Below are 21,309 nucleotides of genomic sequence, written 5' to 3'. Positions count from 1 at the left end.
GTAATCGACACACATAGAAAAAAATCTCCAAAAGTAATACCTGCTTCCCTATCATGTTTTAGGATTTAGGCTCTGTTCCAGGTTCTAGGTATGTGAAAATATGTGGTTTTGGTTTTAGGTACAGGATGATACATGTTCTAGTAAAAACTAGAATCTTTGAGAGAAGAAAAGGATAGATGAGGATGTAAGCTAAGGAGAAGGAGAGAATTTGGACAGTGCGCAGAGCATGGAGAGGGACCCTGGAACAGCAGGGACCTTCTCAGGAGCAGAGACAACAATTACGGCCATTCAGTAGATGCTTTTGAGCACTTGGGAGATGGGAGAGAGGGATACAGACGTGGTGGGGACATCAGGCAAGAAAAAGAGACAGTGGCACGACGTGAGGGAAGCACTGAGGCTGTGTCAGACACAAAGTGGTTTTGTTGGGGAGGGCAGGAAAGGGCGCCTGGCTCAGACTGCTCGGTGCAGACAGGCCCCCTGATGAGACCAGCTCCACTTGAGAGGAGTCTTAAGAATGAACAAGAGTTATCCAGATAAAGGAAGTGAGGAGAAGGAATTGAAGAATCAGTCCTATTGTTTCCCCCAATTCTGGAGTTGGACTGAGGTTCAAGTCTTAAATCAAAGAACGCTCTGAAGAAGTCAGGGCTCTCAGCAGGTCCCCTGTGTGCAGACCGTGCTCAGTACAGGAAATGGTTTCTAGTTCCCAGAGCACCTCATTGATCTGATCTTTCTGCACCGATGCAAAGCATTTTAGTTTTTCAGCGTCTCCACCCAGGTCTCTAGATTTTTATTCAGCCCCCAAAATGTTTGTTTTTGCAGATGATAGTGGAGGTAACTTTTTTTTTGATTAATTAATTTATTTTTGGCTATGTTGGGTCTTCGTAGCTGCACGTGGGCTTTCTCTAGTTGCGGCGAGCAGGGGCTGCTCTTTGTTGCGGTGCGCGGGCTTCTCATTGCGGTGGCTTCTCTTGTTGCGGAGCACGAGCTCTAGGCGCGCGGGCTTCAGTAGTTGTGGCACGTGGGCTCAGGAGTTGTGACTCACGGGCCCTAGAGTGCAGGCTCAGTAGTTGTGGTGCACGGGCTTAGTTGCTCCGCGGCATGTGGGATCTTCCCGGACCAGGGCTTGAACCCATGTCCCCTGCATTGGCAGGCGGACTCTTAACCACTACGCCACCAGGGAAGCCCGAGGTAACTTTTAGTATGGTTTTTTGCTTCTGAGCATATTATTTGAATTCACTAACATGGGAGACTGTTACGGATAGTTTGTGTTAAGCAAACTTTAGAAGCACCCTTGAACAGAAATACTGATCGCAAAGCATGATTTCTGAAGCAGGGAGCTTTCTAACAGTCTCATTGTTTCAGATCAGGGGTCAGTAACTTTCTGTAAAGGGCCAGACAGTAAATATTTTAGGCTTTACAGGTCATAAATTTTGGTCATAACTACTCAAGTCTGCCACTGTAGCATGAAAGTAGCCAGACAATATGTCAATAAGAGGGCATGACTATGCTGCAATAAAACTTTACTTATGCAAACATGTGACAGGCCAGATTTGGCCCGTGGGCTGCAGTTTACCAAACCCTGCTCTAGATGACAATCTGCCACTTATCAGGGACTGTTAATTCATCCCTTTAAACTTTATTGCATCTGTCTGTGCCTTTATTTTTGTCCTGGTCTAGGTTTCAAGATGCAGACTGGGGCTGTTTTATCAGTCAGCTAATGGGTTCCCTCTGCCTCCTGGCTCTTCACTATAAAATAAGCTTAGTCAGTTTTCATTATTAACACATCACACTCATTTCTGCCTTTGCCCTTTTATTCTCATACAGAAGTTATCTAAATCCTGGCTTCCAGGTCAAGCTTAAAGTCACATCTTTCCAAGCCCTTTCTCAACCCCCCTGGCCCTTAGGGGTTATCCTTTCCTCTTATCTCCAGCACTGTTATTTCTATTCCTTACTTGTTATCTTGTATTATGAATTCATCTTTTTATGTGCACATCCTGTCTCTCCAACTAAACCATAGGCCTTCACGGATCTGACCATGCCTTATGCCCCTTTGTTCCCTCGTGTTCAGTCAAGCGCCCAGACCAGAGTAGACACTTAGACGGCTGCAGACGGCAGAGGACAACCATGATGAAATATACTGAGGGGAGCTATTGTTTAAGGCAGCTTTGTTAGGAAACAAACAAAAAATCTTAAGACAATCTGTTTGGAATATTGTTTTTTATAAGACAAAAAAGCTTATTAGGATAATTAAGAATACACTTGCACTCTGTGGCAATTTTTTTTGTTTGTTTTTTTTGTGGTATGCGGGCCTCTCACTGCTGTTGCCTCTCCCGTTGCGGAGCACAGGCCCCGCGGCCATGGCTCACGGGCCCAGCCACTCTGCGGCATGTGGGATCTTCCCGGACTGGGGCACGAACCCGTGTCCCCTGCATCGGCAGGCAGACTCTCAACCACTGCGCCACCAGGGAAGCCCCTCTGTGGCAATTTTTAGATTATAAGTCAAAGAGTGTTTGACCAGTTTTTTTTTTTTTTTAAGTGTAAATAGATATTTGCCTTATATCTTCCCCTAAGAAATCCAGGTGCAAGAGATTGTCCGTTTTTTGAACCAAAACAATCTTGGAGGCACTTCTAGGTATGGGGTATATGGATGTTGCTATAGGATATTTAAATTCACGTTAGAGACAAGGCCTGGTGGTGCTCATGTGGGTAGATGCAGCCTTCAGAGAACACAGCTTTACCTGCTGATGCTAGAAAATGCCTGAGGCTAATATTTATGTCAGTCCCTGTGCTGCTTCTGCATATGCCCCATGAATACCATGTGTATTATTTTTTGTGGAATTTTTTTTCTATGTGTATTTTTAACCTGAATTACTACCTCTAATATTTACTTTAACCTAATTTTTCCTGTAAAAGAACTCTGGCAGGGGCATCGGTGGAGTTAGGAGGTAAAAGGGATACTCAGAAATTTCCCTAGGATTTAATAGTTAACTATACATACTAATATTGCTTCCTTGCTGTTGATAACACTGTGATAGTTCCATTTCAATAGTCTGTTGGTATGTGGAAGGGACTTAGACTCAGCCAGCATTTAAAAAAAGTTAAAGAACCAGTTATGTGAAATGTGGATAACATCTCTCTCTCGCTCTCTCTTTTTTTTTTTGGATAACATCTAACACCCTGATTCTTCTTAGTGGCATTGCTATTAACTTTTCATCTAGCTATGTCAGTCTTTGATCCTGTGTATTTTATGTTTTTTCATGTCTAGACTCAAGGAAAATACTTCCCTTTCAGTGATGTAATTTACTGTAAATGACGGAACATTATTACTAGAGTATTAAAACCACGCAATAAACAAAGCACCGTACTTTGAATGAGTGTCATGATCAATTTCACTCAGGGAATTAAAATCTGGATGTAGTACATAATTAGTGCCAGTCTATTACATGCAGTACCATGTAGTGGTGAACAGTCAGATAACCTTGGGTCCCATGTCCAGTTCTGTGCCTAAAAATCCTCGTGATCCTGGGTTATTTAACCTTGTCTTCTGGAAGATGGTGATACTATATACCTCGTGGAATTTTTGAGGATCACATGAAATAATATGTATGAAGGGATCAGCACAGCATCCATGCATAGTCAACTCTCAATAAATGGTAACATTACTATGTGCAAAACAGGAAGCAGGTGAGCATATAAGCTCCAAGGGAGCTTATTTATTAGAGTACTTAAATGCATATTTAGAACACATAAATAATGGGGTAAGAGTTCATTGGAAAGAGACTGTAGGAAGAGAGATATGAATGAGGGAAGGGCATCTACGTGAAGGATACCGCATAAGCAAGTATATGTAGCTATATAAGCTTAGGATAAGTTCAAGGAACAGGAAGTGATTCCACTGGCTAATATCTATAGGGGAACAGAGTGAGAGAAGGCTCAAAAGTTTGGCTATGCCAGGCCTTAACTGCTAGTGTGAAGAGTCTGGTCTGGATTCAGTAGAGAGTAGATGGAGTTTGAGGTACTGTGGAAAAAAGACTGATAGGTGCTACATTTTTGGTAGCTTGATTTGGAATCCATTGTATAGATGTATAGTGGAATTTTTCTTCAAGCATCTTCTTCATAGGATAGCTAACCCCGGGAGCCCTGACAACCTAGAATCACACGTGACTCACCTCTTTGAACGAGATAAGCCTGCTGGTCAGCGTCACTTGCTCTCGCCCCATGACGGCTCTGCATTTCCATCAGGGACTGCCTGCTGGGATGAAAAGCAGCACTATATGTGAAACCCTGAAATACGACAACGTTGAGCAGGCACTCAACAGAAGTACGAGAAAAAAAGACCTAAACTACAAAGCCAAGGTTCATAGAAACCAGAACTTAAGAGTAATTTGAGCTTTAAATATTACTGGCACTAGGACACAATGTAGTAAAAGTAAATAAGATTTTTAAAAATCAGGAAACAAACAAAATGTCAATTGACAGGGGAAAAGATTAGAAAAAAGTGGCATATTTCTAAAACAAGACACAACAGAGCAATTAAACAGAGTGAAGTAAATCTACATATATATATATACACACACACAGAGTTCAAAATTAGTTATGTAAAGCAAGTTGCAGAATAATACCTATAGTGACCGTTTTATAACCTAGGCACCTTGTTTTAAGAAATTAATATTACCTTGTTTTAAGATATTATATAGATGTGTATATACGCAAAAGTACAAAACAGCTGGGGATGCTGTTGCAGGCAGTGTGGGGAAGGGAGAGAGGACTATAATGGCAGGGGGTGTGGGGAGAAGACTGCAACTTCATCTACAACTCCTTTTTCTTTTAATAAAAATATACTTGGGGCTTCCCTGGTGGCACAGTGGTTGAGAGTCCGCCTGCCGATGCAGGGGACACGGGTTCGTGCCCCGGTCCAGGAAGATCCCACGTGCCGCGGAGCGGCTGGGCCCGTGAGCCATGGCCACTGAGCCTGTGCGTCCGGAGCCTGTGCTCCGCAACAGGAGAGGTCACGGCAGTGAGAGGCCCACGTACGGCAAAGGGAAAAAATATATATATATATATACTTGAAGAAAATAAAACAAATATTAGTAACTGTCGATTCTGGATGGATACATATTGGTGTGTATTATTTTATTCTCTGTATTTTTCTATTTTCTATTCCTCAATATTTCAGTTTTTTATCAAAATGAAAATTTTAAAGATAGAAGTAATTTTAGCAGTATTTTCTTTGAAAACATTACAGAATTATTTAAAGTGTTAGGAATATTTCATCCATGACAATGGCAGGATATGACTTCGGAACACATAATGTCACGTTTTTACAATTTATCTAAAAGAACTCGATCAGGTTCCCACAAGATGCTGCCAGGCCTTGCAGGGCAAACTAAGTGTTAGGGACACCGTCAGGCAAAGTGTGCTCAGAGCGATTCTTTTTTTTTTTTTTTTTTTTGCGGTACGCAGGCCTCTCTCTCACTGTTGTGGACAGGCTCCTGACACGCAGGCCCAGCTGCTCCGCGGCCATGGCTCACGGGGCCAGCCGCTCCGCGGCATGTGGGATCTTCCCAGACCAGGGCACGAACGCGTGTCCCCTGCGTCGGCAGGCGGACTCTCAAGCACTGCGCCACCAGGGAAGCCCCAGAGCAATTCTTATAGCTCAAATTAGGAAACACTGTGGGTCACCTCTCCCACAGACCGGGTGATATGTGCTCTAAGTCTTCCCCTCATTCACCTGCCTTCATCTTCAAAAGCATTATTCTCTTTCAGCAGAATTGCCAGCTGCAATGCCATTTGCTCCTTTTCTTCATGAATCTTCTCTCTTGCTGCTCTTTCTGCATGAAAGTCAGAACAATAAACCTCCATCTGTTAGAGGAAAAAAAGAGACAGAAGTTACCACCCAGACAAATGTGGATTCTCTACAGCTCACCTGCTGATAAGGTGAAGAGGTAGTGCTGCATCCTGTGACATTGTCTTGCAAATAACAGGTACTTGTCCCTGCTAGAAACCAGTGTAATCACCATGACTTTCCAACTACCTTCAAAGAGAAGACACAAGTTACGTGTGTGTGTGTGTGTGTGTGTGTGTGTGTGCTTTAAACTATCAGAGCCCAGCAATTACATAGATATAGGTAGTTTAAATACTGTGTGTACCATTAGTTCAGTAAAATTCTCTGGTCTCTTTTTTAAAAATAATATTCAGTACTAGCTTAATATGGTAAATGGTTTATTTACCCTGTCAGGTATATTTATGAAGGCTGGCCTTAAGCTAAATTTAAAATAACAACAATATATAGATGCTATTTATTGAATTCCAAACATCTGCAGTGTCCTATGTTTGGTGCCCTTATTGACCATTTTATTTCCTCCTGGGAAGGCAGAATTGCTATGCTCATCTTACATTTATAAATTTAATAGCTCTTAATCTTGGGGAAATTAGTTAAGTGCTCAAACCAGCATTTGAACCCGGATTGAAGCCCATGTACCATGGACGCTTCCATTTACCATACTGCTTTCCACAGTGGTAGCCAGCCTCCAAGATGGCGCCAGTGATCCTTACCTCTTGGTAATCATACCCTCATGTGGTCCCCTCCCACAGTGAATGGGCCAACCTGTGTAACCACTAGGATATTACAGAAGTAATGGTGTGTGGCTTCTGAAACTAGGTCATAAAGGACACCATGGCTTCTGCCTTGTTCTCTCATGGATCACTTGCTCTGGGGGAAGCTAGTTGCCATGTCATGAGGGTATTCAAGCAGCCCTATGGAGAGGCACACATGGTCAGGAACTGAGGCCTCCCGCCCATAGCCATGAGAATGAGTCATCTTGGAAATAGATCTTTCAGTCCATCCTGAGTGCAGCCTCATGAGAGACCCCGAGTCAGAATCACCCTGCTAAGCTGCTCTTGGATTCCTGATCCATAGCAACTGTGTGAGATAACAAATGCTTGTTGTTTTAGCTGCTACGTTTGGAGAATAATTTGTTACCTATAAAAAAGTAAATATGCCATAATATGTAGTTTCTTCACTGTTACAAAAATTATAAAGTGAAAATGAATGCCTTAATAGTGAATTGAGCATTATTTCAATACCAGTTTTTAACTTCCTATATTTAAAATTGGGTTTTTCATTTCAAATTTAGTGGTTCTCGGATACAAATTTATTTATTATTTATTTTTTCGGATACAAATTTTTATCCATTACTTTAAAAAGTAAAATTAATAAAAATTTAAATATTCTAATCACACTGTAGTTACCAAAAAAGTATGAAATAGATCATTTTAAGGGACTTCTGCCATTTGTGAGTAATCCAACATTTTATGGTTATCATTGATAGATTATGGGCTTTTTTTTGAGTCAGACCTAAATCTGAGTTAGAGTCTCACCTCCATCAGTTATGAGCTTTGAGCCAGTAAGAACTGGGCCTTTGTTTTGTCCATTCCTATATCCCCAGCAGTGAGAACAGTGTCTGACATAAAGTGCTCAAAAAAGAGTTGTTGAATGAATGAACAAGAGTATCCATCAAAACAAATGTCTCTGTACAGAACATGGCAAAAGTACATGACTACAGTATCATGCACAAACAAAGGAAATGCCTTAAAGAGCTCAGGTTGAAATTCTATTCCTGTCGAAATAAAACTAAAACCATAAGTTCAGTCAACCACTTCCATATTTCACTGGGCCAGCCACTCTGGGCAGCTGGTACTGAGTATGTATATAGGGAATAATAAACTTCTGGCATTGTTACACTACAAATAATCTGTTTATCTTCTTCAGATTGGCAAACATTTAAAAGAGTGATGCAAGGATGTGGGGAAATAGGAGCTCTCATCTACTTCGGGTAAGAGAATAATTTTCATTATGCATTTTTGGAAGACAACTTGGTAATACTTATTTAACTTAAAAACAGTCATATCCAATGACCCAACCATTCCATTTCTGTATCTTACTAGAGATTCCACAAGTGCACAAAGACACAGATACAAGAATGTTCAGTTCAGCATTGTTGATAATAGCAAAAATACTGGTACAACCTACAGGTCCATTAATAGAGGACTGGTTAAACCTGTCATGGCAATGTACACTTTGGACACCATACAACTGTTAAAAAAAACTACATATGGCTGTGAGTAATAACATGGAGAGATATCCAAGATATATCATGAATGAAAAAGTAGTGCAAAATGTATGGCATGATCCCACTTTTAATTAAGCAAACAAAATAAAAACAAACAAAAAAAGGTTTCCCCCCACTTTTTTGGTGATTTTACATCTCAGGCAGGATGTATATTCACTAATAAAACTCTTCTCTAAGGACTCCACCCACCGGTATGAAAAGTGGGCCAAAACAGTCACAACCAGCCAATTGTACACAAATTCTTCCAGAGAACAGTGAGAGAAGAAATGTGCCCCAACTTGTTTTTATGAGGCCAGTAAAACCCTGAAATCCAAACCCAACAAGGACATGAGCAGAAAGAAAATTCTAGGCCAATCTTACTCAAGAATATGGATACAAAAATCCTAAGCAAAATATAAGCAAACCAAATCCAACAATATATACAGAGAATAATTCAAGAAAGGCAAAGTTTAATATTTTAAAAATCAGTGTGATTTACCACATTAACAAATTAAAGGAAAAAGGCATATAATTATCTAATTATATCATTATACGAAGAAAAACATTTCCTAAATAAAATTCAACATCCACTCAAAATAAACATTTTTGGCAAACAAGGAAGAGAAGGGAATTTTCTTAATCTAGTAAGTGATACCCATGAAAAGCCTATACCAAACACCACACACTCAACAGTGAAATGTTGGAAACACTGCCACTGAGACTGAGAGCAAGGCAAGGCTGCCTGCTCTCTCCACTGTTACACAGCATTGCACTGGGGTCCCAGCCAGTGCAATAAGGCAAGAAAAAGAAAGAAAAAAAATATAATGAACTGGAAAGGAAAAAAAAAAAACTGTCATTATTTAACTGATCTTAGTGTACCAAGTCCAAAGGAATATTTAGAAATATTATTAGAATTAAAATGTGAGTTGAGTAAGTTTACTGCATGGAAAGTCAATATTAGGAATCAATTGTATTTCTATATAGCAGCAACAATTAGAAAATGAAGTTTTAAAAATGCTATTTATAAAACTATCATAAAAATAGAAAATATCAAAAAAATAGAAAATATCTAGGAATAATCTAATAAAAGATGAGCAAAACCTTTACTAAGAAGATTAAAAATATGACTGAAAATAATTAAAGAAGATATGTCATGTTTGTGGACTGGAAGAGTCAATGATGTAAAGTTGCCAATCATCTCCAAATTGATTTTTATATATTTAATAAAATTCTAATCAAAATCCCAGGGGTTTTTTTCTGTGTAGAAAATATCAAGCGAATTCTGAAATTTATAAGAAAAGGAAAACCTAAGGTCCTCTTGAAGAATCTCAATGAGGTAGGAAGACTTGCTACCAGATATCAAAGCATTTGATTCTTTATAATAAGACAGTATGGTACCAGAGCAAGGATGTACAAATAGCCCAATGGAACAGTATAGAATCCAGAAATAGACCCGTGGGTACCTGGACACAATATGTGACAAAGAGGGCATCAGAGTCCTTAAGATGACCTTTTAAATAAATGGTGCCAAATGAACAGGATATTCATGCAGAAAAAAATATGAATCTTTACCCTTACCTCACTCCATATAGAAAAGCTAATTCCAGATGGTTTCTAGATCTTAATGTAAAAGGCAAAACCATAAAACTTTTAGAAGACAACATAGGAGAATATGTTCATGGCCCTGAGATAGTGAAAGTTTTTAAACAGGACACAAAAAGTACTATAATCATAAATAAAGACTCATAAACTGGATTGCATTAAAATTAAGAATTTTCGTTCAACAGACACCTTCATGAGAGTGGAAAGGCAAATCATAGAGTGAAGAAATCTGCAAAAAGTATAACTGGCAAGGGCTTGTATGTGGAATATATAAAGAACTCCTATAAATTGAAGAAAAAGCCAGAAAACCAGAAGAAAACTGGGCAAAGACCTGGTCAGGCTCTTCACAAAAGGGGATGCTTAGAAGGCCGTAAACATCTGAAAAAGTACTCACTCTCATACCATCAGGGAAATGCAGATTTAATGAGACACCATCATAAACCCACTAGAATCGTTAAAAATTCTAATACAAGTATGGGTAAGGATATAGAGCAACAGGAACTCTCTGTTGGTGGGAGTGAAAACTGGTCCACTTTGGAAACCTCTTTGGCATTATCTGTTAAAGCTGGGTAACATGCATACTCTATGAACAAGCAGTTCCACTCCTAGGTGTGTACCCAACAGAAACGAATGCACAGGTGAACAAAGAGACGCGCGTAAGAATGACAGAGCAACATTAAACACAAAGCCCCAAACTGGAAACAATCCAGCTGTCTATAAACTGTAGAATGGGTAAATTCAGTGAGTAATACCCTTAAAAGTGTGGTGCACTTTCCACCTGTGATATACTTCAGTAAAAAGGTTTTTAAAAATATACTGGTGGAAATAGTATAAAATCAAAACAGATATTTTAAGCACTATCACTTTCCTGTTAGAGAATATAATCGGGGTTGGCCTGCCTCGGCTCACATTTGGGAACGAAGCCTACCTGAGCCCTGAGAACAGCCATGGTTTCCAGGTCCTTCTCCTGCTTGGCGATGGTCTGCTTCATCTCATCCATTTGGAGCTGCTTGGAAGCCAGGGCTTTCTCTGCCAGTTCCAGCTTTCCACTCAGTTCCTGCAGCACCACCTTATCCACTTTTTCCGACTGAAAAAGACAAACTTATTCTAGACATGGTTTTGAAATAATTCAACCTATTTTAGTAAAATATTAGATGAAGGTTTATTTTTTAAAAAATGACTGGCTGTAAACTATTCTGGTAATCAGCAGTGATAACTTATTCGGCAACTTTCATGCACTGAATTTACACCTTGAAGATAATAATTTCCTAATTTAAAATAATGATTTATAAAAAGAAAACACTAAAATAAGGGAGAAAATAGTAAACCCTATCTCAGGGCGGGTGTAAGCTGCTGATACTCCTATTCTTTCACTCACATTACTCTTAACTTTATGAAGTCAGTGGAATGTTTGAGTTAAAAATTTACTAGGTCCTAGAGAGGAACAATATTCTAGTAAAAGTAAATGAAAAACAGAAAATATATTTCTAAGAATATAAACTCAAAGACCCCTTCTAATTCAAAGCTCCTGTGGTCTTTATTTATTCCAGCTTTATTGAGGTAAAACTGCCAAATAAAATTGTAAAATATTTAAAGTGTACAATGTGATGATTTGATATACATATACATCGTGAAAGGATTCCCACCATCGGGTTAATTACTACATCTATCACCTGACATCTCTATCCATGGTGTTTAAATTATCACACCATTCTGGGGGCATTATTACTATTACTATTACAATAATTTAAGATGCAGCCGGATAAGTCCAAGGCCTCAAGTTCACTGACAGCAGGCAAGCTAGCCCTGTGATAGCTCCAGGCAGCAGTCTCACTATACAGTCATTACTCATGCAGGAGCCCAGGCTCAGCTCTCCTACAAACCCATCCACTGTTAGAAATGCTAAAAGCTTAGCCACGGAGCAAGTAAGCCCAGGCGCCACAATTACTGAGCCTGTACTCTAGGGCTCGTGCTCTAGAGCCCGCGAGCCACAACTACTGAGCCTGTGTGCCACAATTACTGAAGCCTGCGTGCTTAGAGCCCGCACTCTGCAACAAGAGAAGCCACTGCAATGAGAAGCTCGTGCACAGCAACGAAGAGTAGCCCCCACTCACTGCAACTAGAGAAAGCCCGCGCACAGCAACAAAGACCCAATGCAGCCAAAAATAAATAATAAATAAGTAAATAAATTTATTTAAAAAATGCTAAAACTGTACTCCGACCATAGGACATGCACATCACCTCTGTACACAAGGCACATTATACATGTGTGGAATATCAGGAGTTATAAAATGTTATAAACACTTAGACACAAGAAATCAATTACAAATGGAAAAACAACCCTTGAAACCAGACCTAGTTAAGGATTAACACAACTACTTTAGATATTTACATAAAATGTTAAATGGCTATGAAAGTAATTTTTTTTCTATGAGTACCTCTCTTCTTTTTAGTTCCTCAGTTGTTTTCAGTGCATTATTGTATTCTTGAAGAAGCCTGTTGTGTGTCAACTGTAGAGTGGCTAATTTGGACCTATTTAGAAAGAAATTTTAAAATGGAATCTTGGGAAAAATATCATAGAAGCTTAGTCTTACCTCCCAACCCTCTTCTGAACACTCAGGTGACAAAATCTTCCCTCCCACCCTTATCATCCCACCACCTACTAGCATGTTCTTACTTGCAAAGAAAACAATTCCCCCCTCCCCAGTCAAGATAGATTACAAATAATTTTCATAATTGTTATTATAAAACTTAACATTTATCTCCTCAGAAAAGTCTACTAGTACGCCTTCAAATAAATAAAAGAGAAAAAAATTTTAAATTTATTCTTAAATCCTGATTCCAATCTGCATAAAAGAGCTATTCTATCTTCTTTTAGCAAGTAGCCATTCAGTCACAGCATACTCACTTTTCATCTTCTGTTTTTGCTTGCTCCATTTTGATTTCTGATCGCATGCTTTCTACTTGGAGCTCTAACTTTCTGTTATTATAAACAAGCTCTTGCTTTTCATTCAGCTCTGATGGGTTTGGAGAATTTTTCCTTTCAAGGGCCTGACATCTAAGAAAGAGCAAAATTTCATGAGGACAAAACAATACTTCATTTCTCAGTGGCTTTTAAACGAATCCCCAGATTATGTAGCAAATGCAAAGAATTTTAGGATTACATTTTTCAAAAATTTAACAGTACAAAATTAAATATTTTATCCTCCCTGCTTCTTTACTAGAAGTAAGTAATATTTCTGAACCATTATGCCTGAATATAAAAAAATACAGATTTTTGTAAAAGAAATTTCCATATTTCTGAACCGTTATGCCTAGCATAAACAAGTACAGATCTAAGATCACACAAGCTACTGTCTACCTGGAGTAATTGTTTCAACTAGTCATGCAAATATATTTCTGTGATTTAGATACAGACCAAACTAGTAATTGGCTAGAGGTGCTTCTCATATAGTGATCCATGGATATCTTTAGTATTTTTAAAACTATGGGCTCTGTTAAGCATAAAAAATATGACTTCTGACAAAGATTCAATAGGGGAGAAGGAAATGCTTTCAGTCCTCTTAAAGATCAGAGAGAAAATTTCAATATAACAGCAAATATAAACGCAAAGCATGTTAAACATTAGCTTACTTAATACAAAGTCAGAATTATGACACACAGTTTACAAATGATAAAACTGAGACTCAGAGAGGTTAAATAAATAACTTGTCCAGGGTAATACCACAAATAAGGCGTAGATCCATATTTCACCCTTAGGTCTGTTTATCCAAAGTCCTTAGCATCAGCTGCTATGCTGTACTAGATAACCATTAATACTGTACAACCTTGGTCAGTGTAACTCCGTGGAAACATACACTTGTATATTGGGCTGGAAATATGTTTGCTAACTAATCCAAAAGAACATCAACTTAGCTTTCCTAAATTTGGGATAACTTCTTACATCAAGAGAAACAAGCAAATGCAAAATTCTCCCAATTTATAAATTAGACTTCATAACTGATTGAAAATCAATTTTTTTTTCCTAAGTAAATCTCACTCAAGTTCTTCTTGCCCTTTGTAGCTCTTATGTTTGTTCACATCAATGTTGTCAGCTCACGTAAGTCACAGGAAGTCTGGCTCACTGCTTTTTCCAGGTCTTCATATACGCTTAACAAATGTCCCCAGACAGCAGAATCAGAGTCCCTTGGGCCCATTCCCCCATATTACTACAAGGACTTCTTAATATGTTTCTATATTAACCTGAACATTAGTGTTTTCTGAATTCATATTTTAATTAGGTCTCTTTTTCTTTTACTCAGTAAAACAGTAATAAAACTATATTTTTGTATATTAACATATTTTGTAAAACTGTACACTTTTCGAAGGAGGATAAAATTCATCTCTCATTCTTACTTCTCCTGAAGTCTCTTCTTCATCAGGTCAGCCTCACTGAGTTTCGTGTGAGCCTCCTGAAGCTCCTTAAACAGGGTTGTCACCTGAAGGTTCAGCGTTTCCACTTCACTTCCAACCTGTCATCCAGGCAACCACAAACACGCATTTATCAGAGGCTAAATGAACCTCTTTGTGAGAAAACAGTGTGAACCACTGGTGTCTAAATAAGACTGCTGAATTGATTAAACTTTTGGCAATTAACGCCCCAAATATCTTGTATGGAAAAAAAAAGCTTTGGGTACAACTCTGTTTCATTATAGATCATTAACTGATCAGTTTGGATGCACTTGTGATAATGTCTTTATCTTAATTAAAATGAATCCTGGACTTCCCTGGTTGTGCAGTGGTTAAGAATCTGCCTGCCAACGCAGGGGACACAGGTTAGAGCCCTGGTCCAGGAAGATCCCACATGCCATGGAGCAATTAAGCCCGTGCACCACAACTACTGAGCCTGTGCTCTAGAGCCGTGAGCCACAACTACTGAAGCCCACGCGCCTACAGCCCATGCTCCACAATAAGAGAAGCCACCACAATGAGAAGCCCGTGCACTGCAATGAAGAGTAGCCCCTGCTCGACGCAACTGGAGAAAAGGCCGCACGCAGTAACAAAGACCCAAAGCGGCCAAAAATAAATAAATTAAAAAAAAAAAAAGAATCCTGATCATTGTTCAAGGGATCATAGATCACAGTGATGTCAAAGCACAATCTAATTTATCCAGCTAGCAACTCATGCCCATATTCCCTGGCTGATTTATTTTTCTAGTTTACTCAACTATTTTCACTGTACTGCCTTTTCCCTGGCAGCTCTAGAATTTTTGTCAGTGAGTTTTATGGTGCCATGGAAGTCTCAGTACTTCTCTATTATTAGTTAGCGATTAGTTGTAGTCAATAGGGTACTACTACTCACAGGTGTTCTCTTCATCTCAGTTTTTAAAATATTCTCCATTCTCTTGAAAGTAGGAGACTCAGCCCAGAGCATGGCATACAGTAGGCATTTGATATATACTTGCTGAATAAATAAAGTAGCCGAAGTATTTTATGTAAATGCCTTTCTCACGGGCTACTATGGGTCTTACAACTTCCTACCTTCATCACCTTTCCCCAAGCTTCGGACAGGCTACGAGGCACGTCTCTGAGTTGCCACAGAACAGAAATGTATAAGAGCATGTATATAAAAATGAGCCTTTTTTGTTCATACTATTTTGTTCAAACCAGTAGTGGGATAGAACCAAGATCTTTCAATGCTACCTTACGTTTCTGGGTCACATCCTCAAATGATCTTATTATAAATTGGACAAAATTCCTTTCTCAATTAGTGGGCCTGTCCACTTAGGAATTCTGGAGAGAAAATCAGCCAAGAAGAGAGAGAGACGTGATTTCCTAGAATCACTAGGACAGGAATACATCTCAGTACAATTTACAATGAATGAAATTCAGATCAGGACAAGGAAATATGAGAGAAATAGAAAATACTCAACATGGAAATTATTTCTCTACTGCTAAAGCCAATAACACATCACAAGACGCGACTCCAGCGCCTGCACTACTCTCTGTCCACCGGGGGTATGGTAACAGTCTTAGACTCTTAGTACCCACAGTTTCCGTGCCTTTCTCCTCTTCTTTCTCTTGTTCTGTGCGCCCCTCTGTCTGGGTCTCAATCTCACAATGATCCTTCGCTTTCTTTTCAAAATCAGAAATTCTGAAAAATTAAAGAATATAGAAAAGTTACTTTCTCTTTGGCTTCCAGAGGAAAAACAATTGCGGAAGCACTGAAAAGAACACTGTTCAAAATCTGGATAAAAGATCAATGTTTTCAAAATCTCTTCGCATTCTCTATATTAGCTCTGGTTTTGCTTTCAATCTGATATTGGCTAGAATTGATTTAAGGGATGAATGCACATGGAGGTATAAGATATGTATAATTTATCTTGAACACTGAAAAATACTGCCTCTTTTCACGTCATTGTCATGCACAGAAATATTTTTTAAATTTGTGTTTTTATGTTTGTACACATGTGCATGCATATGTGCTACATGAGAGTGGGTGTCCCTTTATAAGGATCCGGCAGAGAGGGAAAGACTTGTTTTTTGGGACCCATATAAGTTTATGAGGTCCTGAAAACAAACAAATATAGCAACATTCTTACACTGAATCATAATCATATGAAAGCCATCCCGATACAAATGAAATAAAGAGACTTGTGGTTAAAGACGGTAGATTTAAATATACGCGTGTAATTTTTCTCCCACCTTGAATGCCACTAAAATGACTTTTAAAAACCACATACCTACAAGAACAAAGAGAAAGGGAGAGGAGATAATAGCAAGAAGATTTGGGAAGCATTAGGTATGAGTGGGAACTGACTAGATAGCCCAAGAGGACTGGATCTGAGCCACCAGTAGGGAGAGCCAAGATGGAACCCACTTCATACTGTGGGACCCCAAAGGCTCAGGAATCAGTGACACCAGGTACCTCTGGACGTGGGGATAAAGTTGGGACCTGTTTAAGAATGACTAGAAGGTCATAAAATAAAGGGTCTCTTGACTCAGAGTCATTAATCAGAGTAGAGGGGTTGGGTTCCCTACTGAAAAGAGGGGAACTTACAGAATACTAAGACCCTCAGCCTTCTGTTCCTACTCATCTCCAGAATGCTGGCATCTAGAAAAGTACCCTTCAGACAGGAGACTGGAAAAGTCTCCTCTGGAGAATTTGATCAGGAAAAGGAAAAGATTTAAAGTTTCTGACCTAAGACTTCCCCAAGGAAACCTCCCGGCCAGATCTCCCTACACATGCACACAGCACTTTGTTTTTAAATAAATTTATTTATTTATTTATTTTAGGCTGTGTTGGGTCTTCGTTGCTGCGTGCGGGCTTTTCTCTAGTTGCGGCGAGCGGGGGCTACTCTTTGTTAGGTGTGCGGGCTTCTCATGGCGGTGGCTTCTCTTGTTGCAGAGCATGGGCTCTAGGTGTGCGGGCTTCAGCAGTCGTGGCTCACAGGTTCTAGAGCGCAGACTCAGTAGTTGTGGCGCATGGGCTTAGTTGCTCCGCGGCATGTGGGATCTTCCTGGACCAGGGCTCAAACCCGTGTCCCCTGCATTGGCAGGCGGATTCTCAACCACTGCACCACCAGGGAAGCCCCACACAGCACTTTGATCAGCATCTAACCCCCCAGTCTTAAATCCAATCAAACAGTAAAGATTACCAGACATTTCAGGAAAACCTTAAAATGAAACAGACAAAGTAAACCAGAAAGTAAAACAACTTACTGAAATTAGAATATGCCAAGGGGAAGAACTTCAAATAAAACACAAAAAACCTATCATTAATAGGGACAGAAGGAAACGTATTACCACCATAATAAAATGGAAGAGGAACATTCAAAGGAACTGTCCCCCGCCCCACAAAGAAGATGAAAGTTGATCAAATGTATCAGAAAGCAGAAAAAGAGGAAGAGCAAGAGTGAAGGGGGGATGGAGAGAAAGAGAGAGATAAGGAGAGAGAGAAAAATGGAAAAGAGGAACACCCAGTTGAGAAAGTCAGAGGACTGGTCCAGGAGGTCCAATTAAAAATAACAGTAGTGCTAGAATGAGAGAACAGAGAAAACTGAGGATAAGAGATTATCCCTGAATTATTTCAAGATCATTTTTTGAGAACTGAAGGACATGAGTTTGCAGAAAGAAAGAGGCCAAGAATCTCCAGAACAAATGGATGAAAACAAGGTCACACCAAAGCACATGTGAAATGTCAGAAAACTTGGGACAGAGCACAGAACCTTTGGGGGAGAGGAAAAACAAAAGAAGTTTTAAACCAAAAGATTAAGAATCAGAATGGCAATGAGTTTTTCAACATTAACACCAAAAGCTAGAATACGATGAAGTAATGCTTTCAAAATTTGGAGGGAAAATTATATCCAATACAGATTTCTATATCTAGCCAAATTATCCATTAAGTATAAAAAGGTAGAAACAGACATTTTCAGATATGCAGTTCTCAGAAAATACCCTTCCCATATATTCTTTCTTAGTAAGTTAGTGGAGATATTTAAAGATATTTAGGGAATGAGAAAGGCATTGGATTCAGTAAACAGGTGATCCAACACAGTAGAGATGAAGGAATTCCACAGGACAATGACAAAGGGAGATTCCAAGATGACTGCAATACAGCAGGACCTAGATAACAACCAGGCTGACTCCAGGAGAAAAGTCTTCAAGGGAAAACTATTAGACTACTAACATGTTTGAATGTAATTGAGATTTCCTCACTGGAGAAGAGTATGGTGAAACTAAGCAAATTTTTGTAAAGGTAATTCTGCACAGAGATTTTTTTTAAAGTATAAAAAAGGAAAAGTGGTCAAAGCATAGAGCACAGCTCAACAGAGAACTGTATGTGTGCATGGGTATGTACGCAAAATAATAATCAACAGTAGTGACCTAACTGAATGTCAATATAATCAGTTTTGGAGTGGGGTGGGAAGAAGGGTCCAGAAGTGTGTGGAGTGACAACGGTGAGGGTGAAAGGCAGTTAAATCCTCATCCTTCATAGCGGGAGGTCAATAGATTATGTCTAAAATAGGAAACAAAATTTAAGTAGCAATTTAATCTTGATATATGGGAGTATGTATCAAAAGAACCAGCTAAATATGTTGCAAGTGGTTGTCTGAGAAGCAGGAAAAGGAGGTGGGGGGTGGAGGGGGGTTGGTCAAAGAATTACTGTTTTTCCATAAAAAGCTTGTGGAACCAATTCTTTAAACTATGTGAATTCAAACCTGATTTTTAAAAAACTTAGTGATAGGGGCTTCCCTGGTGGTGCAGTGGCTGAGAGTCCGCCTGCCGATGCAGGGGACACGGGTTCGTGCCCCGGTCCGGGAAGATCCCACATGCCGTGGAACGGCTGGGCCCGTGAGCCATGGCCGCTGAGCCTGCACGTCCGGAGCCTCTGCTCCACAGCAGGAGAGGCCACAACAGTGAGAGGCCCGCGTACCGAAAAAAAACAATTAAAAAATTTTTTAAAAATTAAAAACTTAGTGATAATAACAAATAAACAAACAGCATTAGTATCTGTTGCAAACTGCCCAACCTAACTGGTGCACAGGCACTGTTTCTAGCTAAGCAAATCAATGGGCCAAGAGCTGGTTGGTGCAGGGTTGAAGGATGGGCCGTTATCACGCCACTCACATATGACGCAGGCTTCTGACCTACATTTGAATTTCAACTTAATTTTGTAGGGCAAATTTTCATCTCGGCTGACTTTTCCCTACTACCTCTTGATTATCCCGGGTCACACTTCATGTATACTTTCCCTCTCCTTCCTGGCTATCAGTTTAAGTTTGTTTAGAAGACACAAATTGCACGAAATATGAATCCTGGCAAACAATGGAAGAAAGGCAAGTCTGTTGTCCGCTGTCCCCACAAATCCCTAAAACTTTTCAGAGTAAATTTTAAACTGTCTGTTACCCCTATTTCTCATGAAAATGGTTGAAGACTGACTTATGTATTTGAGAAGAAGACATGTTAGGTCTTGGAACGTCTTTCCATCATATCCCACATAGTAAATCAAGCCAGGTTGTCCAGGAATCAGTGATTTTATTTCTTGATTTCAGTCCGACCTTAGCCAGGAGGTCATCCTAATATACCCACACGGGGAACATTACTCTTGGCAACCAGTCACTGACTTGCCAGGTGTTAAATACTGCGAGAAGGCTGACTCACAAAATGGAAATTTAATGCTATTGAGAAAGGGATCCTTTACAGGGAGCTCAGGGTGAGAGAGGGAAAAACCCATCTCAAAGGCAGGCCTGACTTCCTAGCTGCAATCTGAAAAGCTATACCTCCAGACAGAGAGCTATCATTATTTTGAAAGCAGGAAATATATACTAGATTATATGAAAGATCCGGACGTATAATCAGAAAATTCCTAAGTTTATACTTTTATCATTAAAGCTAATCATGTTATCTGAGGAAGGATGAATTACTGGCTAAACTTGACTTCTTAGAATGGTGTGCAGAACTCAGGAGGGTAAACGTGCCAATGAAACAGAAACACACTGATTACTTATGACTATTAAGGGTCTTTTTCAAAGCAAAACATCTTCCCTTTAAAAATTGGCTGGAATAATTAAGGTGTAAAAAGAATGCTTTTACTTAATTATTTTTCTGTGCATTAGTACTAGATTTTGGGACTTGTCAAAAAGGCAGGATGAATATTTTACTCCATTAGAATACATGGTACTAGTTTCCTGGAAGTTAACCTCTGAACTTTTCTAAGGGACAGTGGTAGGATATGGGGTAAAAACCTACGATTCATAGCTATCATACCTTTTTCACCTCTGAAAAGAGCTGACGATCAAATAAGTCATTGGACAAACACTGAATATTCTAGGTTACCCTCATTCTGAATAAATAACTTACGCTTCATATTTTAAAAACAGATCTTATAGTTAAAAATTTCAACTGCTTCAGTTAGAAAGTGCTTCTTATAGTGCTATAATTTTAAGATTAATGAGCCATTTATAATGTCTGAGAGAATTAATTATGTCTCAGACATAATATATTTATGTATATTATAGTATATTCTATTTATAGTATATTTATTATTAAATGTTGCAATCAATGGAACCCTAAAACTGTTGCATTATCTCCCCCGTCTTATGTGATTTCGCACTTTGCCTTCATAAAAAGTTCATTCACACGTAGAAATTCATTGACTTCACAACTCTATGAGGTAAATAAATTTTATCCTAAAGTGCGTGTGTATACCACATTCTATGAGGCCAGTATTTCCCTTATACCAAAGCCAGACAAAGACAACATAAGAAAAGAAAACTACGGACCAGTACCCCTTAGGTATACAGATGCAAAGATCCTTAACAAAAGACTAGCAATCCAAACCAGCAACATATAAAAAAGATCATACGTCATGACCAAGTGGGATTTATCCAGGGGTGAAAAGTTAGTTTGACATTGGAAAATCAATCGATGTAATACATTATATTAATAGAGGTTAAAAAAAACCCATACAGGGACTTCCCTGGTGGGCCAGTGGTTAAGACTCTGTGATCCAATGCAGGGGGCTCGGGTTCGATCCATGGTCAGGGAACTAGAGCCCATATGCCTGCCACAGCTAAGAGTCTGCATGCCACAACTAAGAGCCCGCATGCCGCAAC

At 39.3% G+C, this 21,309-nt stretch overlaps 1 protein-coding gene across 7 annotated transcripts in view; it reads right to left on the bottom strand.

Moving 5' to 3' along the window:
* The window catches only part of OPTN (optineurin), a 43,840-nt gene that overhangs the window by 2,396 nt on the left and 20,135 nt on the right, over positions 1–21,309 (bottom strand). For 6 of the 7 annotated variants that reach the window (XM_060006242.1, XM_060006244.1, XM_060006243.1 and 3 more), the window contains 7 exons: positions 15,743–15,845; positions 14,109–14,224; positions 12,622–12,771; positions 12,152–12,245; positions 10,642–10,800; positions 5,732–5,862; positions 4,170–4,252 (listed from right to left, as the gene is read on the bottom strand). In XM_060006242.1, the coding sequence (XP_059862225.1) occupies positions 4,170–4,252; positions 5,732–5,862; positions 10,642–10,800; positions 12,152–12,245; positions 12,622–12,771; positions 14,109–14,224; positions 15,743–15,845 (836 nt within the window). The remainder of the gene's footprint in view (positions 1–4,169; positions 4,253–5,731; positions 5,863–10,641; positions 10,801–12,151; positions 12,246–12,621; positions 12,772–14,108; positions 14,225–15,742; positions 15,846–21,309) is intronic. The other variant, XM_060006251.1, reaches the window with a different exon arrangement.

The sequence above is a fragment of the Delphinus delphis genome, chromosome 2, assembly GCF_949987515.2.
Source record: "Delphinus delphis chromosome 2, mDelDel1.2, whole genome shotgun sequence".
Classification (NCBI taxonomy): Eukaryota; Metazoa; Chordata; class Mammalia; order Artiodactyla; family Delphinidae; genus Delphinus; species Delphinus delphis.
The sequence above is the reverse complement of the archived record's forward strand: the minus strand, read 5'-3'. Positions and strand labels throughout refer to the sequence as shown.